This window comes from Chelonia mydas, chromosome 7 (genome assembly GCF_015237465.2).
Source record: "Chelonia mydas isolate rCheMyd1 chromosome 7, rCheMyd1.pri.v2, whole genome shotgun sequence".
NCBI lineage: Eukaryota > Metazoa > Chordata > Testudines > Cheloniidae > Chelonia > Chelonia mydas.
The window spans coordinates 51,677,037-51,704,426 of record NC_057853.1 but is presented as its reverse complement, the minus strand read 5'-3'; the positions used below and the strand labels follow the sequence as shown (position 1 = coordinate 51,704,426).

Genomic DNA, 27,390 nt, shown 5'->3' with positions numbered 1-27,390 from the left:
AAAGAACTTAAGGTAATTTTTTCAAGTTCTTATTACAAATAAACCATTTTGTATGGACATGTGTAATATATAGTAGATCAAATCCTGCTTGATTTACTCACGTGAGTAACGTTATGGGGCCAAGTCCTGTTTACTGTACTCTTCTAATGATGTGCTGTGGATTGTTGTGATGGATCTTATCACAAATCCTCTCCATGCTGCTGACTGACATGCTACAGGTTTATGGCTTTGTTGGCTGTCCTGTGGCTGGTTTGTTCCTAGTTTAAACTCCTGTGAGACTAGTGGATCTGGGAAAGGGAATTAAGCAACTGTTGAATGAAGGAGAAGTACAGTTAGACCCGCTTTATCTGTAAAGTGCATATGTGTAACAACCTGCATTTAATCATCTCCTAACATGGGAGGGGTAGACTTCTATTCCTTTATGTTGCCATTTTATGCAGATCGACCTGACGGAGCTGCTCATCGTGCCAAGAACAGATTTGTGTGGGATTGTTCCACAAGCCTGTGTTTTGAATCTCATTTTTTGGTGTTCCCTGCCAATTGGTTGTGCTGATCTTAAAAAGGATTGACTGACACAAAATAGAGGCAGAGGGGGATTTGGCTCTACAATGAGTCATAGCTAAAAAAAAATCTCTCCACACTGTGTATCTACACGTAACTTTGGAGCTGTCTGTGAAAATCCCCCAAAGCAGTTGAATTTATAGGAATACATGTTGGTGTGCCATCTTTTTTTCCCGAATGAAAAAGCAGCCATGTGGCAGCCCAGTTTTAGGTGTGTATTAAGATCTATTTGTGGCACCTTAGAGACTAACTCTAAGGTGCCACAAATGCTCCTTTTCTTTTTGCGAATACAGACTAACATGGCTGCTACTCTGAAACCTATTAAGATCTATGCGATTGTAGATTATGCGCATTGTTAATTAAGCAACTGTTGAATGAAAGAGAAGTGAAATTCAGGAGCAATTAATTCAGTCTGACACACAGTCTATTAATTAAGTTTAAAACGATAGGGAGACTAGGATTTAAAGCAAAATAAGGTCTGAGTTTTCTGTAATCAGATACCTGTATAAAGTTTAAACACAGTCCTCCAAGCCCACTAAGTGGTTCATTCAGATCTTTTCTGTAAACTGTTAATTTTTAGGGGTTACAACTTGGATTTTATTGTTCAAAGTCAGACCTGGGGCCAAATCTTGTTTACCCAACTCAATGGAACAAATAGTCCCATTAAAATCCATGTAAACAGTGTGAAATTATCGTTGGTGTAAATAGCTGCTGCTCACTTGACTTCAGAGCAGTTGCACCTGCTTATAGCAGATCTGAATCTAGCCCCTGATCCCTAGTAAACAGCTGGATAACAGGAAGAGAAGAGCAGCTCAATGGGGGCGAGTAAAAGCTAGTTACAAGACATATTTGGGAAAAAAAGATCCTTTTTGTGTGCTGAGCTGCTCAGCTCGAATACGCATGGAAACAAACCTGCAGGGGTTAGTGCTACATTCACCCTGCTCCCTGTGAGGTGACCTGATCACAATGTGAAAATACCTGCTGGTATCACAATGTGCAAATACCCACCAAAATCTGGGCTGGGACCTTTTCCATGTGCAGGAAGAAGAACCTGCAGCCATGATATGAAATTTAAGTAGAGGTCTAGGTTAGGTATGAGGAGGGTTTTTACACTCAGAAACTAGTTACACTCAGAAACAAGGAAACGGTGGGTGTGGCTAGTGTAATAGGATTTTGGGTTGGGTTGGCTGTCTTCAGGCTGTGTGTGTATAATGTGGGGAGAGGTGGATTGTTCCAGCTACACTGAGAACTGTAGATCCTCCATGGTGCTGCCTAGCTCTGGCTGCTCAGTGTCTCTTATGACAGGGACTCCTGGGCCCCAATTCTGAGGTGGATCCTCAGGAAGAAGTGGTAGGGGAAAGCCAAATGTAGCTTTATGCTACCCTTGCACCTCCAGGATTCTGGCCCTCTTCTCAGCCAGTCCTAATGTTGTTTTTGTGTTATGTGCGTTACTCCATAGAATGGGGTGCAATGAATCTTGTGGCTTTATAGTAGTCTGCACGGGCAGAAAGAGCTATTCAGGTAATTAAAATTTAATTTAAAATTTAATTTAAAACAGTTAATCACTAAGCAGCTGACTCAGGTTAGGAACAGTACAACTGTCGCATCGTTTAAATGCAGTCAGACTTCTGATCATCCCAAAGTTCTTAGGTTAGCTCGTGAAGGCTTTAATGCTATCTGGAGACTGGAGTGATGAAAGCCAGCACTGAAATTCCTTGGGGTGGGGGTGAGGCTGGGGGAGGAGCTGGTTCTGGGATGGGCTGTTCAATAACGATAATGTGTCTCGGGTATCTTAGCACAAGCTTGGATAGAAGAGTAATGGGGCATGGGCCTGTAACCCATACCCAAGTGTGACTTCAGTGGATTGCTTGTCTAAGGAATACATGTGTGAGGTCTTGGATGTTCTTCTTGCCACTGAGGAGTGGAAAACTTTCCTGTGCGAGTGGTAGGACAGAGGCCAGCAATTTCTGCAGTCTAAGCTTTCGTTATGCTTGCAAGGCAATCTACTAAAAGTGGACCTATGTGATACTGTCTCCCCATATGCAGTGGCTAGGATGCAAGAAGCAGTGAGGGAAAGATCTCCTCCTCCTCCTCCTCTTCTCCAGCAGCCAGAGTGGCTTCCAACTGATCAGACACCTATTAGCCAGAACCCCTTGGGAAACCTCTGAGCATGATGCAGGGACACTACAGTGCTATGCTAGGAATCCCAGGGCCCTCCCTCTTCCCAGCTGCTGGGGTTGTGGTGTGGGTTGGGCTTCTCAGGTGACCATTGTTCCTGTGGAGAGGTGTGTTCCTGCTTCTCACATTTGTGTCTGAGAGCATCCTGCACTCAAGAGGATGAAATAAATACCACTGATACAAATCAAGGGGTTGTAACAGTACCCCTCGCATTAAAGTGAGTTTAGTTCTGTCTCTAATTTCGTATAACGGGACACTACAGCCATCTGTGGGAGGGGTGGCTGGTCCACAGGATGAAACTGCTCAGTACGCAGTCTCTTCTTGTGATGTTGTGTTGCATGAGATCAGTCGTTGTTGCTGGGGTAGGCAAGGGGTTCTGCTTTGGAGTCGTTGGAAGAACTTCCTCTAGTTAATCACCCAATGTATTTACAGGGACATCCTTTTCCCCTTGGTAACATCTCATATGCTCTAGGACAGTGGGAGAAAGAATGCTCAATCGTTACATGCCAAAATGAGGGCAAGAAATCTCTCCCCTTCCCTTGACATTGCTGTTGAAAGTGAACATGTTGGGGACACACCTTCGGGGTTTTCACTCACAGTTGGCACGATAAATGTGCACTAGAAGAGAGAGTGATTAGTGAAGGGGAGACATGCATGTTTGATGTGGAAGAAAACCCTTTTTGTCCCTGAGAGCCACTTGGGATGTGGGAAGCATGAGTTTCTCTCTGCAGTAATAGTGCTGAAGCCTCGGAGATCCTGATGAGGTGCTGTGGAAGTGCTGGTTAAGCAAGTTAGAGCTGCCTCGGAGAAGTGGTAACTTGCATTCCTTTTATCTTCTAAAACCTGAACAAAACGCTTTGCAGGTATAGGATGTCAATCTAGTGCCTTCCACTAATAACCCCAACTCTGCTAGGGAGGAGGAGGGTATCCTCCTCAGTTCACCTTTTGGGATCTGTTTCCTCATATGTAAAATGATTTGCCCAAGGTTCCACAGCAACTCCATGGGAGGAACTGGGAATAGACCCTTGGGTGCCCAGTTCTGGCCTCACACATTCCTTTAAGACCAATTTAATCTGTCTTGGTAACATCTGGCCTGTCTCCCATGGGCTTTTGATGGTCATGGTGGGGGGGGGGTGTCTAAATGGCAAAACCCAATATTTGAACGAGACCTTTTAAAAACAAAGATTTGTATAGACACTGGAGAATGCCTGACCCTTCAGAAGAGTAGGCATCTGCTGCATTTCTCCTCTTTTCCATGCACCATGGACTGGCTTGCTGATACCGTATACTGTACTTGGTGACTTTATCACTGGTGCCTTATGTACTTAGTTTGCAAAGTGCTTAGGGATGGAAGGTGCTGTATCAAATGCTAACTAATGTTGATCACTGTTTGGATAGGTTTATGCAGCATAAATGGAGGGCTCCTCAGTTTGTTTTAGATGTTAGTTTGTTTAATCATTTAAATAAAATAAGATGGATAGTAATTGGCAGACAAGAAAGAGTCCATTGTTGGGCAGCACCGCTCACTGTGTGGTGTTTTCAGGGCTGGCAAGAAACATTTAATTTTGTTTCAAAATGTGGATCACTTTACAAAATGAGCTTGGAGCAGAATAACCTTTTGGCCACTGGCTATGCATCAGCCTGGGCGCATTTGTTAATTTCTTGCTGTTGGCTAGTGAAAGGGGCATGAAGGATGACCGCCCACCAGGGATCCCTTTCCTTAAGTCACCATGTCATTCTTCACATTTTCAGTACAGCATTTGTCAAGGCAGCCAATGCGATCCGGCCCATAGAACGCTGAAGAGCATTCTGCCTCCTCAGCTCCTTCCATGGCCAACCCAGCATGCCAGGGGCTACTGCCATTCCCTTGCCTCTCTCCTAATTGAATGCATCAGACTGCTGTATCTACGCTGGCAAAAGCAGGCCCAGTAATTCACCCCTTGTGGCCGCTGGTGCAGCTCCTCTAGTCTTTTAGCGATGATGGAGGCAATAGCGTGGTGGGGCTCCAGGTGTGTATTACTGCAGCATCAGTAGATCCTGCTTGGAATAAAAATGCCCAAGCACTGTCTGTCCTGCTGCCCTTCCTCCATTGCTGCCCTATGTGGAGCTGCTCCAGTGGTGAAAGGTGGATCCCATTTTTTGCCTGGTATAAACATGGCCCAGGATGGTTCTCCTACAATGTGACTCATTCCTGCTGGTCCTGATGAAACTTGCACAGGTGCCAACTCTGTGTCAGTTTCAGCAAATTCCTCACCTCACTTCCCAGCTTGACCCACCTCCCCTGTTTTTCCTGGTGTCATGGACAAATCAGACACTGGCACAGGCTTCAGGGTAAGGGGTGGTTAGTGGCAAGGAGCAGTGAAGGCAGGGTAAGTAGGGATTTGCGCCTACCAAAAATCCCAGCTGACAAAAACTCTTCTTGGTCCAGCACTCCCAGTGGTCTCCTGGAAATGAGCCAGTACCCAGGCGGCTTCCACCTGGGCTTTAACTGTTCTCATAAAGAAAAGGAGTACTTGTGGCACCTTAGAGACTAACAAATTTATTTGAGCATAAGCTTTCATGAGCTACAGCTCACTCATAAAAGTTGTGCAGTTCTGGTCTCCCATGTTTAAGAAGGATGAATTCAAACTGGAACAGGTACAGAGAAGGGCTACTAGGATGATCTGAGGAATGAAAAACTTGCCTTATGAAAGGAGACTCAAGGAGCTTGGCTTGTTTAGCCTAACTAAAAGAAGGTTGAGGGGAGATATGATTGCTCTCTATAAATATATCAGAGGGATAAATACCCGAGAGGGAGAGGAATTATTTAAGCTCAGTACCAGTGTGGACACAAGAACAAATGGATATAAACTAGTCATTGGGAAGTTTAGACTTGAAATTAGATGAAGGTTTCTAACCATCAGAGGAGTGAAGTTTTGGAATAGCCTTCCAAGGGAAGCAGTGGGGGCAAAAGATCTATCTGGCTTTAAGATTAAACTCGATAAGTTTATGGAGGAGATGATATGATGGCATAACATGATTTTGGTAATTAATTGATCTTTAAATATTCATGGTAAATAGGCCTAATGGCCTGTGATGGGATGTCAGATGGGGTGGGTTGTGAGTAACCCAGGAAAGAATTTTCTGTAGTATCTGGCTGGTGAATCTTGCCCATATGCTCAGGGTTTAGCTGATCGCCATATTTGTGGTTGGGAAGGAATTTTCCTCCAAGGCAGATTGGAAGAGGCCCTGGAGGCTTTTTGCCTTCCTCTGTAGCATGGGGCACGGGTCACTTGCTGGAGGATTCTCTGCTCCTTGAAGTCTTTAAACCACGATTTGAGGACTTCAATACTCAGACATAGGTGAGAGGTTTTTCGCAGGAGTGGGTGGGTGAGATTCTGTGGCCTGCGTTGTGCAGGAGTTTGGACTAGATGATCATAATGGTCCCTTCTGACCTTAGTATCTATGAATCTATAAGTGGATCGAATAGGTGGTCCTCCCACGTCTCTTGCTTTAGATGGAGCCCCATTGCACCACTGTGCTCTCAGTAATTCTGAGAAATGAGCTTCCCCTTTATGCCACAAAGCACAATTCTGTTCTCTATAGGTAGGAGCCTCATTAAATGTCACCAGCACAGTCTAGTTGGGTGACTTGTCCTTCACACGAGCCGGATGCAACAATGGATATATTTAAGTATCTACATTGAGGAAAAAGAAAAGGAGTACTAGTGGCACCTTAGAGACTAACCAATTTATTTGAGCATAAGCTTTTGTGAGTTACAGCTCACTTCATTAGTCTCTAAGGTGCCACTAGTACTCCTTTTCTTTTTGCGAATACAGACTAACACAGCTGCTACTCTGAAACCTACATTGAGGAAGTACCTGGGGACAACAGATAAGGGGAGTCATATAGTACTGGCAGGTTTCAGAGTAACAGCCGTGTTAGTCTGTATTCGCAAAAAGAAAAGGAGTACTTGTGGCACCTTAGAGACTAACCAATTTATTTGAGCATGAGCTTTCGTGAGCTACAGCTCACTTCATCGGATGCATGCTGTGGAAACTGCAGAAGATTCTGCAGTTTCCACAGCATGCATCCGATGAAGTGAGCTGTAGCTCACGAAAGCTCATGCTCAAATAAATTGGTTAGTCTCTAAGGTGCCACAAGTACTCCTTTTCTTTTTATAGTATTGGCAAGAGCTACTCTATGAAAATTGCTGATGGTGGTTTCAGGCAGCAAAGGTCAGATTTGCTGGCACAGGTTGACAGCACTTACTTTCATTTTTGAGATGTGGCTACAGTGGACTGATGGTGGGATCAAATTTTTAATGGAGGAGGGTTTTGTGCTGCTGTTCAAAGAGAGGGCTGGGAATTGGGGAGACAGGCAGCGGATTGCTTAACTTCTGACCAGTCAAAAGCAACTTATTTGTGCAATGCAAATTCAATTACTCGACCCCAGGCTGGATACTCTCGTGTGGTAGTCAAGCCCTCACTCTTCCCATATCCAGCTTGATAATGAAAGCAATTAAGTCACCCTGGTCTCAGTCCTGATTCTTACTCTGAAGGAGGAGATATGAACCGGGGGAGTGATTCTGCTGTCATTCAAACCAGTGGCAAACTCCCAGTGACTTCAGCAGACTTGGGCCTAAAGTCTCTCTTGCTAGCGTGTCAGGGTTGCATGGCCTGTGATTTGACTCAGTCTGAGAAGCTAACAGAGTATTCCCTCCTGTCCACGCTGACACCCGAGCCATTAAAACAAAGGGCCCAGTGTGACAGTTGTTACTTAAACAAATATCTCATTGATTTCAACGGTCATTTTGCCAAGTGAAGGTGTAGGATCAAGCCTGTGCCTTATGGGTTATGGTTTGTTTGGCCCTGTTCACATGTTGGCTGGGTAAGCCACATGAACTGGACCACATTTTAAATGGTTCCACTGATCTAGTTTCAGGGGCCCAAGACAGAATTCTATTTTCTGGTTATAAATACTTGTAGAGTTTCCATAGGTGTCCAAGTTTTATGCACTGCTGACAGAGGGGAAGCTAAGACAATACCAATTTACCAAAAAATTGCTGTTAAAAGTATTAGGTGACTTTAATCTGAGATCTCCTCCACTGAGCAGAGAACAGGAAGATCTCACTTTGAAAATCTCCAGGCTCTGGTCAAGACCCTCTTTAGGTGGGGTTTATATAGATTGCTGAAGATTGGGGAAGAGTCTCAGGAGAAGAGAAAGAAAGGAAAGATAGAGGAGGAAGGGGGGTGTAATTCAATTATTCTCCTCTGTGTATATCTTTCTTGACTATCCTATAGGTATGGGATTACTGTGTCTATAGCAAAGCATCGAAATGAACTCAGGATTTTTACTGTATTGTTTTCCTGTGCAAGGTATACTATTTTAGTCTTTTAGCTGCGGGGACCCCACACCCTCTCCAACACCCCAACCACAGCCCTGAGCCACCTTCCACACCCCAAACCCCTCATCCCTGGCCCTACCCCAGAGCCCACACCCCCAGCTAGAGCCCTCCCTTCCCCCCGCACCCTAACCCCCTGACCCAGGCCGGAGCCCCCTCTCAGACCCCAAACCCCTCATCCCCAGCCCCACCCCAGAGCCCGCACCCCAGCCAGAGGCCGATGAAAATGAGTGAGGGTGGGGGATAACGAGCAACGGAGGGAGGGGGGGAATGGAGCAAGCGAGATGGGGCCTCAGAGAAGGGGTGGGGCATGGGCGTGGCCTGGGGGAGGGGCCTCAGGGCAGGGGTGTTTGGTTTTGTGCGATTAGAAAGTTGGCAATTCTAGAGGGGTGTCTCCAGCAGTGCGGTTTAGGAGTCTCCCATCCTCTTAACCTCTCTCCAAATCCCCTTTTCCCTGGTCTTCTTCCCCCCCACAGCCAGAAGGGGATTCAAAGGGCATGACTAGCCACAAGACTGTCACCTGAACTTTTCAAGGTGACTGCTTGCTCTCTTCTTCCCCTCCAGGGTCAATGTCTCATGCTCAGCCTGTCCCCTGTGGTCAAGGCACAGAGGCTGGGTATCTTTTCAGGGCAGGTTACTCAGAAGTGGCCCGAGCTGTGTCTGGTCTAAGATGAGCTAGTGGAGCACAATCAATGACAAAACAGTTAGAGCAGGGCCCTATATTCTCACATTCTGCTTGGGGGTAGGGAGACAGGGACTGTTCCATAATTTGGCAACCCCTCAAAAGTTAGGAGAACCCCTTAGTCCATTGGCTTTCTGGCTCCCAGAAGCTTGCTGTCTGAATTCTGATTGGCTAGCTGTATGCTAGCCTCCAATGAGTTTTGGATGTCCCTTTCCCTGGGACTTGCAGGTTGGACACTGATTGATTGCCACAATTTAGAGGGAGTGCTTTTCAGTTTGCTTCCCCTCATCCATGCCCCTTCCCACACGTGCGCACATCTCTCCCCATCTTCCCTGGAGGACAGGCCTGGGACAGAAATAAAAATGAGGCAACCGTATATCTTCCTATCTGCAACTCTATGTAATTCCTTTCAAGTTTGGAAGGATTTTCACTTTACAGACCTAATCTGTAACAGGGAGAATTTCAAAGGCAGCATTAGCGGGGAGATGAGCCAGAGACACATCATGCCAGCTGAGTCAAGCAGGAGAAGAGGAGACTTTATTACTATTCATTAATCATTCAGGAAGGAGGGGCTGGCGTTCCCCTTTGCTAGCCTCCGCCTCTTGTGCTGACATGCTCAGTATGAGGCACAGAAGATGCAGGCTGGAAGCAGTCAGGTGAAGGATTTAGTGAAGGTTACATTTCAGGGCAAACCATTATTTACAGAATGACAGAAGTGGGTTTTTAAAGACTTTTATTTCTAATTTGCTTTTTTCTCTTTACTAGGCACCCTGATAATCTCTGCTTAGGTGAGGTGTGTTAGGCTTGGGCCAGGGTCTGCATCAGCCCCCTTGCCCCCAAAACGGCTGTGAGCTCGTACCATCCCTAAGCAGGCAGTTGAGGGTAACACAATATCTCAAGTGCAGCGCAACCACAACATATGTTTTTCTGCAGCCTCCACTAGCTCAGCCCCATGGAGTTGTGATTTGTCAGGCTTTGTTCATCAGGCTTATGTGTCAATGCCTTTGGCTGCCTGTAGACTCTATAGGTTAAAGCTTTTAGCTGCAGGCAGTGTTGGGTGGCTATTAGAAATGAGCTTGTACTGGGAGGAAGAGCCAACTGCCTACTTCAGTCGAAGGCAGTATCACACTGGTAGTGCTAGTGCATTATTTTTCATAACCACTTTGAATATTATCTGATTTACAGAGAATAATAAGAAAAAATGAAAATGTTTGTAGACCTCAGTGGCCTTTCCAAGTGGAGTAACAGGCTGTATCCCCATTCTATAGCTGGGGAAACAAAGGCACAAAGTGGCCCAAGGTCAAAGAGCAAGTTGATGGCCGAGTCAGGGATACCAGGTCCCTGTCTCCCAAGGCTCAGAACACAGTTTCCTTAGTGAGGCATCCAAGCTGCAAAGTTTAGATCCAGATCTGAATTTCCCAAAGCTAGGGGTGCTTGCGAGCTTTGATTTGGGATAGGCTTTAAATTTTAGTAGGTGGATGTTTTCTGTGTCTGGCACATGGCAGACCCTTTCATTAGTTCTGCATTAGGCTATTATGGGAATGTATTGCCTAGTTAAGTGATTTAAAGTGGCAGGCAGTTACATGAGCACTTTCTTTTAACACATCTGAAGATCTTTGAATTGGTGTCAAGTGTCCAGGTTAAGCTATGGGCATGATGCAGTCATAGAAGAGAGGTGTGAAGGGAATAATATCTCATTATTTGGCACCCCTCCATCTGCAGGAAAAGTGTCCTCCTGCAGCTGTGATGGGATACACAGGGCAGCCCAAGGGAAACAATAGCTGCGTCATAATGGACAGGGTCAGTCTGAGGTTCAAATGCAAACAGATGGACATCATACCAAAAGGACTGAAGGTAAAAAATCCATTACAATCTACATACCACACAGACTATGCTGACAGCTTGTGCCACATGCTCTCAAAGAAACTGCGGAACCACCTGATCAACATCCTCTACAGCAAACAGGGAAAGATTAAGAATGAGCTCTCAAAACTGGATACTCTCATAAAAAAACAACCTTCCACACAAACTTCCTCGTGGCTGGACTTTACAAAAACTAGACAAGCCATTTACAACACACACTTTGCTTCTCTACAAAAGAAAAAGGACACTAAATTATCTAAACTACTACATGCCACAAGGGGCCACAGCAATGGTTCCCTTAACCCACCCAGCAATATTGTTAATCTATCCAGCTATACTCTTAGCCCAGCAGAAGAATCTGTCCTATCTCGGGGCCTCTCCTTCTGCCCCTCCACCCCCACGAACATGATACAGTTCTGTGGTGACCTTGAATCCTATTTTCGATGTCTCTGACTCAAGGAATATTTTCAACACACCTCTGAACAACATACTAATCCACAGAGACCTTCCTACCAACACTACAAAAAGAAGGATTCTCGGTGGACTCCTCCTGAAGGTCGAAACAACAGACTGGACTTCTACATAGAGTGCTTCCGCCGACGTGCACGGGCTGAAATTGTGGAAAAGCAGCATTACTTGCCCCATAACCTCAGCCGTGCAGAACACAATGCCATCCACAGCCTCAGAAACAACTCTGACATCATAATCAAAAAGGCTGACAAAGGAGGTGCTGTCGTCATCATGAATAGGTCAGAATATGAACAAGAGGCTGCTCGGCAGCTCTCCAACACCACATTCTACAAGCCATTACCCTCTGGTCCCACTGAGGGTTACCAAAAGAAACAACAGCATTTGCTCAAGAAACTCCCTGAAAAAGCACAAGAACAAATCCGCACAGATACATCCTTGGAACCCCGACCTGGGGTATTCTATCTGCTACCCAAGATCCATAAACCTGGAAATCCTGGGCACCCCATCATCTCAGGCATTGGCACCCTGACAGCAGGATTGTCTGGCTATGTAGACTCTCTCCTCAGGCCCTATGCTACCAGCACTGCCAGCTATCTTCGAGACACCACTGACTTCCTGAGGAAACTACAATCCATTGGTGATCTTCCTGAAAACACCCTCCTGGCCACTATGGATGTAGAAGCCCTCTACACCAACATTCCACACAAAGATGGACTACAAGCCGTCAGGAACACTATCCCCGATAATGTCACGGCAAACCTAGTGGCTGAACTTTGTGACTTGGTCCTCACCCATAACTATTTCACGTTTGGGGACAATGTATACGTTCAAATCAGCGGCACTGCTATGGATACCCGCATGGCCCCACAGTATGCCAACATTTTTATTGCTGACTTAGAACAACGCTTCCTCAGCTCTCATCCCCTAACGCCCCTACTCTACTTGCGCTATATTGATGCCATCTTCATCATCTGGACCCATGGAAAAGAAGCCCTTGAGGAATTCCACCATGATTTCAACAATTTCCATCCCACCATCAACCTCAGCCTGGACCAGTCCACACAAGAGATCCACTTCCTGGACACTACAGTGCTAATAAGCAATGGTCACATAAACACCACCCTATACCAGAAACCTACTGACTGCTATTCCTACCTACATTCCTCCAGCTTTCACCCAGACCACACCACACGATCCATTGTCTACAGCCAAGCTCTACGATACAACCGCATTTGCTCCAACCCCTCAGACAGAGACAAACACCTACAAGATCTCTATCAAGCATTCTTACAACTACAATACCCACCTGCGGAAGTGAAGAAACAGATTGACAGAGCCAGAAGAGTACCCAGAAGTCACCTACTACAGAACAGGCCCAACAAAGAAAATAACAGAACGCCACTAGCCGTCACCTTCAGCCCCCAACTAAAACCCCTCCAACGCATTATCAAGGATCTACAATCTATCCTGAAGGATGACCCATCACTCTCACAAATCTTGGGAGACAGGCCAGTCCTTGCCTATAGACAGCCCCGCAACCTGAAGCAAATACTCACCAGCAACCACACACCACACAACAGAACCACTAACCCAGGAACCTATCCTTGCAACAAAGCCCGTTGCCAACTGTGTCCACATATCTCTTCAGGGGACACCATTATAGGGCCTAATCACATCAGCCACACTATCAGAGGCTCGTTCACCTGCACATCCACCAATGTGATATATGCCATCATGTGCCAGCAATGCCCCTCTGCCATGTACATTGGTCAAACTGGACAGTCTCTACGTAAAAGAATAAATGGACAAAAATCAGATGTGAAGAATTATAACATTCAAAAACCATTCGGAGATCACTTCAATCTCCCTGGTCACTTGATTTCTGATCTAAAAGTGACTATTCTTCAACAAAAAGACTTCAAAACCAGACTCCAACGAGAGACTGCTGAATTGGAATTAATTTGCAAACTAGATATAATTAACTTAGGCTTGAATAGAGCCTGGGAGTGGATGGGTCATTACACAAAGTAAAACTATTTCCCCTTGTTTATTCCTCTCTTCCCCCCCCCCCCCCCCCCCCCCCCCGCCTCCCCACTTCATAGCTGAAAAGTAGGATGAGTCCAAAGAATAAATAATTGTTCCCATGCACAAGGTTCATAAACTCGGTGTGTCCTGACTCCAGGACATGGTTTAACCTGTGCTTATGTTTCAGATCAGTCCAGTTTTCTCATTTCCTTGGGCTAGTTTCTTAAATAACTGATTAAGCCCTGGTTTGGTCACTGTCCTCCTCCCCCGGAGCCATTAAAGGACCTTGCTTGGTGGTTGCAAAGTTGTGAGTGAACGTTGCTTAGGGCAGGTCTACACTACAGACCTATATCGGTATCACTACATCGCTCAGGGGTATGAAAATATCAACGCTGAGTGATGCAGTTATACCAGCCTAACCCACCTTGTAGACAGCAGTGTGTTGGCAGGGGAGCTTCTCCTGTCACCATAGCTACCGCTTTTTGGGGAGGTGGATTAACTATGCTGCTGGGGCGGTGTAGGAGCATCTTCCTTAAAGCGCTAAAGTGGTGCCGCTGCACTGGCGCAGTTATGCTGCTGCAGCTCTGTACGTGAAGACAAGCCCTAAGTTAGGCTCCGACCTTGCAGTTGGATCTGTGCTTTCCTCTCCACAAAGTCCGTCAAGCTTTGTGTGGGCGCAGGGATCTGACAGCAGTACAGGGCCCGAGGCCTAGACCCTCAAAGGTATTTGGTGCCTGACTCCCATTGGAGTCAAGGGGAATTAGGTGACTAGGGCCATAGGCGCAGACTCCGTGGGTGCTCTGGGGCTGGAGCCCCTATGGGGAAAAAATAGTGGTGCTGAGCACGTACTGGTAGCCCCCCAGCACCTCAGGGGTGAGGGCGGACCTGGGCAGGAAGAGGCGTGGCAGGGTGGGGCCTTGGGGGAAGGGGTGGAGTGGGGGCGGGGCTGGGGGTTGACCACCCCCTGGCAGTTTGAAAAGTCGGCGCCTGTGATGAGGGCTATGTTTCACTACGCCGTATGTCTCTCAGCGGTGTGAATACCCCCCTGCTCTCCGAGTGACATCAGTTACACAGACCAAAGTGCTGGTGTGCGCAGCACTATGTCCGTGGGAGAGATTAACACTACAGTATTTGTATGGGGTGAATTGAAAAATACTCTTTCTTTTGTTTATCATTTTTACAGTGCAAATATTTGTAATAAAAAATAATATACACTTTGATTTCAGTTACAACCCAGAATACAATATATCTGAAAATGTAAAAAAACATTCAAAATATTTAATAAATTTCAATTGATATTCTATTGTTTAACAGTGCGATTAAAACTGTGATTAATCACAATTAATTTTTTTGAGTTAATCATGTGAGTTAACTGCGATTAATCGACAGCCCTAATCTGACCTAAAAGATGAGGCCCTCAAGCGATGCTGTGCCCTCATCGATGTGCCGGTTAGGTCAGCACTGTGACCTCAGCCACAGCCCATTGACCTGAATGGGAGTCTTTCCGTTCACCTCAATGGGCTTTGAAACAGGCCCATAGTGCAGGTGTCTCCCATGCCTCTGCATGTTGGCCGTCTTATGAGATGTGACAGAATCGGGGGTGATGGATTCTTTCTAAAAGGAAGGGGGGAGGCCCCGCCCCCTCCGTGGTTCCGCGGCTGCCCCTCCGCGTTCCCCCCAAAACCCCAGCCAAGCCAGAAGCCAGAGCCAGGCCGGGGAGCGGGGGTCCTCCACCTGTTCGGGGTTGGGGCACAGCTCCACCTCTTACCCTGACTTGGCTCCGGGTTCTGGTCTGGCCTGGGGCACGGGCAGCTGTGGGGAGCCACGGACCCTCCTTCTGCCCTGGGTAGGGGACTCAGGGGACGGACCAGGGGTTGCTCTCTGGCCCACCCACCCTGGGCAGGTGGAGGGTCTGAGGCTCCGCAGAGCTGCCTGGGCTCTCTGTGCTGCTCTTACCCGGGCTGGGCTCCAGCTTCCGGTCTGACTGGGGGGGCAGGGCCTTGGTGGGGAAGCAGAGGAGCAGGGAGCCAGGCCCATGGCGAAAGGTGGCCCCTTGGCCCCTCTCTGTTCCAGTGCCCCTGGACAGGATCACAGAACCTTGCAGGTGCAGAGACAAAGAAGTGTGCTCATTGCTCAGATTAGAGGACATCTTGCTCCCATCTCCTCTGGAGTCCAGAGAAGTGGGTCCTGCAGTGCATCAATGAATCATTTTGCTAGTGTTAAAGAAATGGAAATGTGGAAGAGGAGCCTGAGTGTATGTCAGTGCTCACAGTGGGGCACAGTTCTGCATAAGCTAGGCAAAACCCAGTAGAAGCTCCAATGTGTCTGGATATATTAATTCTCTGTATGGCTACCCTGCCATCCCTAAATGTCGTAGTGCTCACAGCAGCACTTGTTAGATATGGGATTAAATTTCCAACGCTTTGGCTATGTATGCAGAACATCCCATCCTGCTTGAATTGCTCCATTTTTATCTTCCAAGCCGCTTACTTCACAGTGGGAAATATTACCCTGTAACTATTTTTTATTTTAATTGACTCATTAAAATTAGAGATGAGGCCTAAACCAAAATCTCAGGCCCAAACCTCACCCCCGTGCTCAGATTTTTAAGTGCATGATCCAGATCTGAACTTGTGTAGCTGCCTTCCATAGTGTACATTTCCCTGTAATTCTTCTGTCACACTGTTTTTAGCGGATTGCCTCTTTCCGTTTCTAAAGAGCTTGCCTTCCTAATTGCCCACTGTGAGGCCCTCCATGGTGGAGAGCAATTGTATTCAGTTGCAGAATGTTAGTGAGTTGCTGAGCACACTCGTGTTCTTTCTCTGTTGCGCTTGCTCTCGCACACTCTCTCTCTGAGACTTTGTTCATTCTTGGTGGTTTTCCTTAGTCATCTAGATGAAGAAATAAATGTTTGAAGTTTGCATATGGGGAAAACATGACATCCCCATATCTATGATTCAAAGCAAAACCCTGGATTCTAATACTTCTGGATTTTTGGGAAATTGGCATCGGGATCTAAACTCCATAGCCCTTTTATTTAAAACATACCTTTAATATTGATTTCTCTTGCCCCGCCCGCAACTCCTTGATATCAACTAGACAACACTTTGTCTGTTTCTGAAATTTGTCTGGGACGACACTTTGAAGGGACTAGAAATTGTATGGAAGAATCCAGTTTTTCTTGGATTGTTACCTTCTTATTCTCTCCTAGGTGACTCCTGGCAGCAAAGCTGCAATAGCCAATTTATGTATAGGAGATGTCATTGTGGCAATTGATGGGGAGAACACGGATAACATGACACACTTAGAAGCGCAGAACAAAATCAAGAGCTGCATAGATGAGATAACTCTGACAGTCGGCAGGTAAGTCACTGAGAGGATGTGCTCATCCTGGGGGCAACTGTTGTGTTGTACTTTGATGGCAACAGTATCTGATTGGCTTATCTGTCCTGGCCTCTTTTCTGGGTTAAGTGGCATGGTTTGGATTGCAACAATGAATTGCAGTTCAGCCTTTAAACTTAATGCTGTTTGCATGTGTTCGCTACTCTTTGGCACAATGAAAACAGTAGTCCAGGTGGCCAACTGGCTGATAGTTGGACACATTGCTAGGCCTGTTCTGTGACTCCTGACAGGAGGAAACTGAAGGAAGGTAAGTAGCTGGGATCTTTTCATTCTAGTGGACATGTAAGACCAAAGTAATAGCACTCTAGCAGACCCTGGGTTTTATTTTTAAGCACTAAGATACCCCTGTCGTCATAGTAACTAATAACCAAGGTGGAGGAGTAACCACAAGCATGCATCTTCATGATGAATTAATTTAGCACTACGTGGCTTCCTGCTCTATGAGCTGTTAGCCAGCCAGTTCCGGCCACATACAAGGATACTAGCAAGAATTAGATTTATCTTTAAAGTTTAATGGAGTTACTCACTCAAACAATGCAGACTGACATGGTGCCCATACTGCAGTGTTTTTTTTCAGTAGCTCAGTGCTTCTGCCTTTTGGTACTTTTGGTGGCCCCGATGAGCTGTACTTTAAGTGGAATGCATGCAGCTCGACCGCAGCTCACGTGGGTGACTGCAAGGATAGCATTGCAAATTGCCAGTGCATCATTTGAATGTGAACTCACCTGTTGAGTTCTAGGAATGAAACATCCTCAGTAATCAGGGAACAGCTGTGCAAACCACAGCCTTTCTGTGTCTGTTAGATAAAATGATTTATTGGACCAACTTCTCAAGCTTTCGAGCCACACAGAGCTCTTCTCTCACCAACAGCAGTTGGTCCAATAAGAGAGATTACCTCACCCAGCTTGTCTCTCTGATATCCTGGGACTGACATGGCTACAACTACACTACATATATGTTAGATAAAATATCAGGTTAGTACCCTTGTAGCAGAGAGGGAGCAGTAAAGTCATAGAACACTGCACTAGTTGAGACTAAAGGAAAGCGAGGAGTAACCTATGGAGGCTGTTCAAACTGGCTTTAAATCTCCCTGCATAAGCTCCTCAGATGGTTTGATAAAGTCTTCAGCATTGTGGGTAGCAGCTGAAGTTCCTCCTGGAGCCTAGTTATCTGTGTCAGATACCATTGCATGGATTTGTCTTAACCTACAAGAGCCATAAAGGGTTTTTCTTTAGTTCTGCCACTGAGCCAATCGTGAGTCATTATTGTAGGGAACGGATGTCTCGCCTTATCTTCCATTCTGAGCTCTCGGGAGAGAGACTTCTCGTTTCCCCTGCCACTCGCGGCCTGGCATTTGCACCATATGCACACAGAGGCACAGCGAAGGGGAAAGTGTGATCTCCTTCTCCTAAGCCCGTTGCTTTTTAGAAATCTGGGGTCTGACGTTTCAGAGGTACTGAGGACTCGCAGCTCCCATTTACTTCGTTTGTCACTTTGGAAATTTGGTCCTTAGGAACCTTCTTTGTTGCCCCTCTTTCCTCCACAATAAGCTTTCAATCCTCCGTTCCTTCCCCCAAAGGGTATCTGCAAACTGGCTGCTTTGCCAGTGTCCTTGGAGTTGCTCTCTCTGAGGGGGACTTGTTGGGGGGGTGGTGAGGTGCTGGGGCACTTGTTGGGGGGGGGGGCGGTAAGGGGGCTCCACACGCAGGGCTGATCTGCAGTATTGAGAATTCTCACATTGTTTGGATAGTTCCAATAGTTCACCAGGCGCTTCCCAGTCCATGAAGAGATTGTGCTTCCTGGCCAAAGGAGCTGACAATTGATAGCTGGGAGCTGGGGACCGGGTGCAGTGAAAGTGGTGTGATTAGCCTGGGTTAGGCCTACCATTTCACATGATCAGGATGGTGCAGAATATAACTTGGCAGCCCTCTTGCTTCCTGTAGGGAAGTGCGTGTGCCCCTTTGAAGTATCCTGTTCCCCCCTGAGTGGGTCTGGTTGGCCGGGAGTTGAGGAGGGCAGAGCTGGTAGAGCCTGTGGGCAAGTGCACCCTTACAGATCATTTAGTCTGTTAAATGTGCGTGCTAATGTTAATCAGCAAGCCATTTACTTTATGGCTGCACTTTGTGCATTTCATTAGAGCAGGGCAGGGAAGCAGCCCAGCAGAATAATTCTAACCAGCTGAGCAGGCATGCAGAGCTGGGCAGTGGCTCTGACTGAATATAATCCAACTTAGTTTTGCAGTGAGCTCTCCATACATAGCATCACCAAATGCTCAATGAGACACCATCTTCTATTGTGCTGATATGCTCAGGAAATGAGTGGCACATGCCAAAACGAGCTCTGGGATTGGCAAGAAGTGTGAGGGGGAGGGAGATCTCTCTGTCTATCCATCTTAGGGCTTTATATTACCACCCATCACTGTAGCATCTGAGCACCTTCCACATAAAATCAGTAACAAGAGCAAAGTCCCTAGTGGACTACATAAAATTTCTGGCACCTATCACTTTCCAGGGTCAAAGCTCTGCTTCTGGGTGGGGCTTGTAGGGGTTTTTAAGGGTGGTGTTTGTAGGGACTCAGAAGTAGAAAGGGTGCTTGTATGGTGGAAAGGCTCTCGAGGAAGGTTGTTCAATGTTTCCTAAAGACAGTCACATTCTGGATTTGACTGATGATCTCTTGTAGATTGTTCCATAGTTGGATCCTTTTAACAAAGAATGCTTTGTCCCCAGCTCTCACATGCTTCGTCCTTGGGTTTGTGGTCTGCATTGCCCCAGAGGAGCATGGCTGTTGCACTCGTTCATAGATAGAAATTTGGTCTTTGATGTAGCTGGGGCTTGATCTATGAATTGCTTTGACAATCAAGACCAAGGCCTTAAACTGGCATCAGAAGCTTCTTGGGGGCCAGTGGAGGGACTTAAGTCCAGGCATAATGTGCTCATGGTGCCCTAATTCATGGAGAAGGTGAGCGGATAAAGTCTATGCATCATCTTCACAGTCATGCTTCAGCTACAGTAATCCAGCCTGGAGGTGATGAATGCATAGATCACTGTGACCAGGTTTTCTTCTGGGAGGAGAGGATGAAGTTTTCTAGCGAGCTGGAGGTGGAAGAAGGCATTTTTGGAAACTGATGCTACCAAGAGTAATACAAACAGGTCCAGGGTGGAATTTTATTTTCTAGTTAGCTCCATATGCATCCAGTTGATCCGAACAATAAATTATGCTGACAACTCTTCACATCATCCGATGCTTGGATCTGGTCCCTGAGCTAAGCAGAATGGGTTGATGAGCCTGTTCACTGTGTGCAGTAGCTCTGCCGGCTGAGATGACTGGCCCAGTAGTCCTATGGCTGTGCTGGACAGGGCATCAAGGACACTCAGCATGGTGGATACAATGTGCTTGGCCACTGGAAGGCTTTCTGTGGGAGAGGAGTCCCTTGCTCACCATTGACTTGTCCAAACTCTGTCCGCAAATTGATGGCAGGATTGGAGCTTAGGAGCTCCTGGCTCCACCTGTGATGCCTAGTCCCTGTCATTCATGATCCCGGCCTGTTTGGAGAATGTTTGTTCCTTTGTACAGAATGAAAAGAAAGGAAGATGGAAAACAGTGTGTTAAGCTGAACTCTTCCTGTAAGTGCTTCTCTGGGCTTTTGCTTCTGGAAGAAACTGCCATAATGACTTAATGAATGGTGTCTGTGGGGCAAAAGATACTTCACTCACTCCTTTTTCTGGAGTGTCAAATAAACTAGCAGAAAACAAAAGCCCCTAAAAACTATCCACAGGGACTAACTGGAAATGGGAATAGATAATACATCTGGTAAGGAGACTGTTGTTAATCCCAGATGGCTTCTCTGCAAGCAAAGAAGGTGACTGCAGTCAGGTGTGCAGAAGTATTCCACCAAGCCATGAGACAAATAGGAGAACGAAAGCCAGTGACTGCTCATGCCTGCAAAGCTATTCAAAGGGTGCGTGGAGCAGAAAGCTGGAATAATTCCTCAGCTACGTTCCTCCGTGGGGAGGGAGCTGCTCCAAAATAGAGAACCAAAAGCCCATTATCAGGATGCTCTTCTGGAAACAAGTAGGATCTTCAAGGTTAGGTTCAGCTAAATAAGCCCTAATGAAGCATTAACAGTTAGTATAAATTTAAGTCATGGATCAGCAGAACTATTACTATGATGCCTCACAGGCTATACAAGGGTATTACTGACAGAGGGGCCTTGGGTCCAAATAACATCTCTCTTCTTCCCCTCACACACGGGGCCCTAACCCCTGCCCCTCCCCTCCCCCCAAGACTCCCCCTCGGGGGGGAGGGAAGGATGAGGGGTTTGGGCCAGCTCCACGCAAGGGGGGAGGGGCGCGGGAGAGTATGCTTACCTTACCATACACAGCTTGACACTGGCTTCTGGCCTGGCCAGCGGGCAGGGCCACAGAGGGAAGAGAAGGAGCAGGGCAGCAGGCCCGTGGGAGTGGGGGGGAGGAGGGAGGAGCACGGGGCAGAGCGAGAGTCCTGGTGCTCCTGCAGGGGCCCCGAAATTGGCCAGGGCCCCTGGGCACAGACCTCATTGCCCCATGCAGTAATCCGCCACTGATTACTGAAAGTGCTGAGATTGTGTGTCCTGAAGGCCAGGGGAATTGCAGAAACCTTTCTTTGATATTCAACATCATACTGTCCAAGCTGATAGAATCATAGAAGTGTAGGACTGGAAAGGACCTCAGTAGGTCATCTAGTCCAGTCCCCTGCACTCAAGGCAGGACTAAGTAATATCTAGACCATCCCTGACAGGTGTTTGTCTAACCTGTTTTTAAAAATCTCCAATGATGGACATTCCAACGTTGCCATAGGCAATTTGTTCTGGTGCTTAGCTACCCTGACAGCAAGTTTTTCCTAATGTCCAATTTAAACATCTCTTGCTGCAATTTAAGCCCAATGCTTTTTCTCCTATCGTTAGAGGTTAATGAGAACAATTTTTCACCCTCCTCCTTGTAACAGGCTTTTACATACTTGAAAACTGTTATCAGGTCCCTCCTCAGTCTTCTCTTCTCCAGACTAAACAAACCCAGTTTTTTCAATCTTCCCTCATAGGTCACGTTTTCTAGACCTTTAATAATTTTTGTTGCTCTCCTCTCCTCTGGACTTTTTCCAATTTGTCCACATCTTTCCTGAAATGTGATGCCCCAAACTGGACACAGTACTTCAGTTGAGACTTTATCAGCGCAGAGGGGAGTGGAAGAATTACTTCTTGTGTCTTGCTTACAACACTCCTGCTAATACGTATTGACATATTTAGCTTGTGATCCACTATGACCCCCAGATCCCTTTCTGCAGTACTCCTTCATAGGCAGTCATTTCCCATTTTGTAAGTGTACAATTGATTGTTCCTTTGTATTTGTCCTTATTGAATTTCATCCTATTTACTTCAGACCATTTCTCCAGTTTGTCCAGATCATTTTGAATTTTAGTCCTATCCTCCAAAGCTCTTGCAACCCCTCCCAGCTTGGTATCATCCATAAACTTTATATGTGTACTTTCTATGCCAGAGGTGGGCAAACTACGGCCCACGGGCCACATCCGGCCTGCAAGACTGTTCTGCCCAGCCCCTGAGCTCCTGGCCTGGGAGGCTAGCCCCTCCCCTGCTGTTTCCCCTCCCCTGCAGCCTCAGCTGACTGCGCTGCCAGCACAATGTTCTGGGTGGTGGGGCTGCGAGCTCTTGCTGGGCAGCGCAGCTGCAGAGCCACGGCCTGACCTGGTGCTCTGTGCTGCGCGGTGGTGTGGCTTTCTCCAGCTGGGCGACACAGCTGCATGTCCTGGTGCTCTGGGCGGTGCGGCTGTAGCGCCGCTAGCCACTGATGCTCCAGGCAGCACGGTAAGGGGGCAGGGATCAGGGGGGATTGGATAGAGGGCTTGGTGGTCAGGGGGCGGGGGTGAGGATAGGGGTCAGGGTGATCAGAGGGTGGGAAACGGAGGTTGAATGGGGCCGGGGGTCCCGGGGGGCCAGTCAGGAAGGAGGGGGCGTTGGATGGGGCGGCAGGGGGCTGTCAGGGACAAGGGTTCCAGGGGCAGTTAGGGAGAAGGGGTGGTTGGATGGGGCAGGGGTCCCGGGGCGGGGGCAGTCAGGAATGAGAGAAGGGGTTGGATGGGGCAGTCAGGGCGGAGGGTCCAGGGGCTGTCAGGAGACAGGGAGGGGTGGATGGGGCAGGGGTCCTGGGGTGGCCATCAGGGGACAGGGAACAGGGGAGGTTTGGATGGGACAGGAGTCCTGGCCGGGGGCGGGCGTTGGGGCGAGAAGTGGGGGGGTTGGATGAGGGGGCGAGGCCACGCCTGGCTGTTTGGGGAGCCACCCGATGTGGCCCTCAGGCGAAAAAGTTTGCCCACCCCTGCTCTATGCCATTATCTAAATCATTGATGAAGATATTGAACAGAACCGGAGCCAGAACTGATCCCTGTGGGACCCACTAGATATGCCCTTCCAGCTTGACTGTGAACCACTGATACCTACTCTCTAGGAATAGTTATCCAACCAGTTATGCACCCACCTTATAGTAGTTCCATCTAGGTTATATTTTCCTAGTTTGTTTATGAGAATGTCCTGCAAGACAGTATCGAGAGCCTTACTAAAGTCAAGATATACCATGTCTACCGCTTTCTCCCTATCCACAAGGCTTGCTAGATAGAAAGCTATTATTAGGTTGGTTTGACAAGCTTTGTTCTTGACTTAAGGTGTTACTTATCACCTTATTATCTTCTAGGTGTTTGCAAATTGATTATTTGCTCCATTATCGTTATGGGTACTGAAGTTAAGCTAACTGGTCTGTAATTTCCTGGGGTGTTTTTATTTCCCTTTTTGTAGACTGGCACTATATTTGCCCTTATCCAGTCCTCTCCCATCTTCCATGAGTTTTCAAAGATAATCGCTAGTGGCTCAGAGATGTGAGTTTTCTAGGATGTATTTCATCAGAACCATATGCCTAAGACTGGGCACCAAAGGCAACAAACCAGAGACCCTTATGGGTTTACCACACAGCACATGGCTCATTAAGGCTCTGGACATCCTACTTTAAGGAGGATTTTTTGGAAACCAGGCTGGCCAGAGTACAGTCTCAGTCTATGAAGGAAAATTATCCGTTCTTCTTCTAGTGCTTGCTCATGTCCATTCCATGTCTGGTGTGTCTGCTCACCACATGCACTGGTGCCAGAAGTTTTTCCCTGAATGGTATCGTAGGACTGGCTCTGGCACCCTCTGGAGTGGCGTGCATATGCGCTGGTAGAAGGGGCGCCGCCACGCCCCGCCTTCAGTTCCTTCTTGCCAGAACTCCGACAGCAGGTAAGGAGGGTGGGTCATGAAATGGACATGAGCAGCACATCTCAAAGAACAGTTATGAAAGGCAGGTAACCATTTTTTCTTCTTTGAGTGCTTGCTCATGTCCATTCCACTGTAGATGTGTTTGTTCGCCATGTGCACTGCTGTTGGAAATTTCCCCCCCAGTGGTATCCGTAGGTAGGCTCTGGCACCCTTTGGAGTCATGAGCGTACATGCCAGTATAAGGGGTGATGACCCCCCGCATCCCAGTTCCTTCTTACCGCCAGTGACGGTGCTGGAATGTCCTCTTGCCTTGGCAAGTCTTCGATCCCCGTGTGTATAGTTAATTGTAGTCATTTGTTAGTAGTTTTAGCATTTAGGCTTAGGTAAGGTAGTCCCCTAAGGGACTTAGCCTTGGGATAGGGCATGCCCTGGTTCCCAGGCTTCAAACCTGTGTGAGTGGTGCAAGAAGCCCATATCAATCAGCGATCCCCACTTGAAGTGCCTGGGGGAGACCCACATGTGCAAAGGATTGAAGCCGCGCTCTAAGAAGGAGCATGACATAAAGCTGAAAACGGTCCTCGTGGAGTCAGCCCTTGTACCAGCCTCTGAGCCTGCCCAGTTGGACTCAACGCCAAGTACTTCGGCATCAGTGAAAAGCACCCCGTTGGCACCGGCATCCACTTGGCTCCGATCCCCATCTCCAGTGCCTACCAACAGGCATAAAAAACATACCGGGAGAGGGCACGCCCCAACATCCCACAAGAACAAGGGAAAAGTCGGAGACGAGCAAAGACCTGTGCTGGGCAACTTGTCTTCCCCGGAGTGTAGCTACGCAGCAGCGTCATCTGTTAGGCTCTTGAGTCCATTCTGGGACCCACCCCCGATCCCTGTGAGTGGCAGGGATACATGGCACCTGACGGTACTGTCTACTCTGGAGGCCTTTCAGGCAGCAAAAGACACTCTATCATTGCCGGTGCTGCTGACACCTCAGGATGACATGGTCCTCTCTAGAGGCAAGGCTGCACCAGGGACCCTGCATTGATCTCCATCATCACAGCATCACTCCCCAGCACTGCGACTCTCAACATCACACCAGCGGTCCCCAGAGCTGCACTACCGGTCCTTAGAGACCCGCCTGAGTCCTCGGTGTCTCTCTGGAGCCACAGCGCCACCCCCACGGTACCGCTCCCAGTCACTGGAGCCCTGGCACCGATCCCCAAGCTCGAGGGGTCGATTGCCAGAATACCATCATCGATCCCCCCCAAGCATCATCGCCAGGCATATGGCACCGTGCTACAGTGCCATGATGCCGCTCCCCAAGCGAGAAGCGCTGGTCCAGCTGATATGGTGGGGAAATGGAAGCAGCAGCGGCACTGACCTGGTCACCAAGGGAACACCCTTCCTCCTCGGACTCTGAGGTCCAGAAAGTTACAGTGCCCAGGGGCCAGGTGCACTTTGCAATGCCAGCAGGATTTCCCCCAGGGCTACCAGCAGGGACATTGTCCCAGGGCCAGTGGCCTGCACCCTGGCAGTTCCAGAATCCGTGCGGTTCCCCCCACCCCCACCCCGTCTCTGAGTCCCAGGTACAGCGTCCAGTGTCAGACGCATCAGAAAGATAGTCGGCGACAGTCTCCCACCCACCTCCTGACTCTGAAAAGGGGTTGCTTCAGGGTTCTCAGTAGCCCACACCAGCTTCAGATGAGTCAGCTTCAGATGAAGCGGAGTCAGTCCCTCCCCCAGTTCTCACCGCCTCCTCTTCCTCACCCAGTGAGGTGGGACCATCACATGCGGTGCCACAGGGTGATTTTAAGGTGCATCAAGAACTACTTAAGCATGTGGCCACTAACCGTGGGCTGGAAGCGGAGGAGCGTTGACATCTTGGTGGCAGTGGCCCCATTGAGGGTCACCTTGCTTGTGCACAAGAATGTCATGAAACTGGTGAAGGCTTTGTGGCAGACCCTGTCCTCTCTGCCCCCTATTGCAAAACATGCTGAGAGAAAATATTATGTCTCTGCTAAGGACTTTGAGTATCTTTATTCCCACCCCTCCCCGAGTTCCTTGGTTGTATCCATGGCCAACGAGTAGGACAGGCAGTGTCAAACCAGTTTGACCCCCCCAAAAAATAAGGCAGCAAAGAGGCTCAATTTTTATGGCATAAGTTTTATTCAAGTGCCAGCCTCCAATTGCACGTAGCATACCACCAAACTCTGGTCAGGCGGTATGACTTTAGTGTGTGGCAATCCATGGCTAAGTATGCAGACTCATTGCCACAGGAATCCAGGCAGGAGTTTCTGGCCATACTGGAGGAGAGCAAGACTGTGGTGAGCGCTTCCCTCCAGGCGATCTCTGATGCAGCTGACTCCGCAGCCAGAACGATGGCGTCTGCCATCTCAATGAGATTGGTGTCGTGCCTGCAGTCCTCTGGCCTTTCCACGGAGGTCCAGCAGTCCATTCAGGACCTCCCTTTCCATGGATTGACTCTGTTTTCCAAACAGATGGACAGCAGGTTGTATGATCTGAAAGACTCTAGGGCTACATTACGCACCGTGGGTCTTTATACTCCTGCCACCATAAGGAAGTGATTTAAACCCCAGCAGCCACAGAGATTTGTAGGCCAGACCAGATCAGCGCCCTACCAAAAGAAGGACAAGGGCTATAATGGCAACCGCCAGCCGCATCCATCCAGTCGGGCTCTACCCGATACCTGCCTGAAAATAAGCATAATTTTGAAGGTGCTCCCAAGGGCGACCTCCCAGTCTGCAACCAGGATCCAAACACCCTTTTATTTTCAAATCGTCTCTTGTGCTACCTCCCTGCTTGGGCAACTACAACATTGGACCTGAAGTGAGCTGTAGCTCACGAAAGCTCATGCTCAAATAAACTGGTTAGTCTCTAAGGTGCCACAAGTACTCCTTTTCTTTTTAACATTGGACCAGTGAATGCTCAGCACTGTAGCAGTGGGGTACACCCTCCAATTTGTTTACATCCCTTCTTCCCGCCCCCCGCCTTTCCTGTCCCTCTTCAGGGACCCTTCTCATAAGCAACTGCTCATCCAGGAGGTGCACGCCCTCCTGTGGGCGGGGGCCATAGAGGAAGTTCCCAAAGAACTGAGAGGGAAAGGTTTTTACTCCCACTTCTTTCTGATACTGAAGGCCACAGGAGGTCTATGTCCAATCTTGGACCTGCAAGGCCTCAACAAATATCTCAAGAAGTTGAAGTTCCGCATGGTCTCTCTGGCCTCCATCATCCCTTCCATGGATTTTGGAGACTGGTACACCGCCCTCGACTTAAAGGATGTGTACTTATGTATTTCAATTTTCCATGGTCACAGAAGGTTTCTATGAATCGTAGTGGGGCAGACTTACTACCAGTTCTCAGTGCTCCCGTTCAGCCTAGCAGCAGCCCCAAGAATATTCACAAAAGGTATGGCAGTAGTTGCAGCCTACCTCGGACATTGGGGTGTTCAAATTTACCTTGACAATTGGCTCATCAAGGATCATTCAAGTGCACAGGTCCAGCACAGCATCCAGG

General features: G+C 48.0%; 1 protein-coding gene across 4 annotated transcripts in view; it reads left to right on the top strand.

Moving 5' to 3' along the window:
- PDLIM1 (PDZ and LIM domain 1) overlaps nucleotides 1-27,390 on the top strand; it is an 84,271-nt gene that overhangs the window by 12,272 nt on the left and 44,609 nt on the right. For 3 of the 4 annotated variants that reach the window (XM_037903670.2, XM_043551383.1, XM_037903668.2), the window contains exon 2: nucleotides 16,375-16,526. The exons of the other annotated variant lie outside the window; for it this stretch is intronic. In XM_037903670.2, the coding sequence (XP_037759598.1) occupies nucleotides 16,375-16,526 (152 nt within the window). The remainder of the gene's footprint in view (nucleotides 1-16,374; nucleotides 16,527-27,390) is intronic. 4 annotated transcript variants of the gene reach the window in all.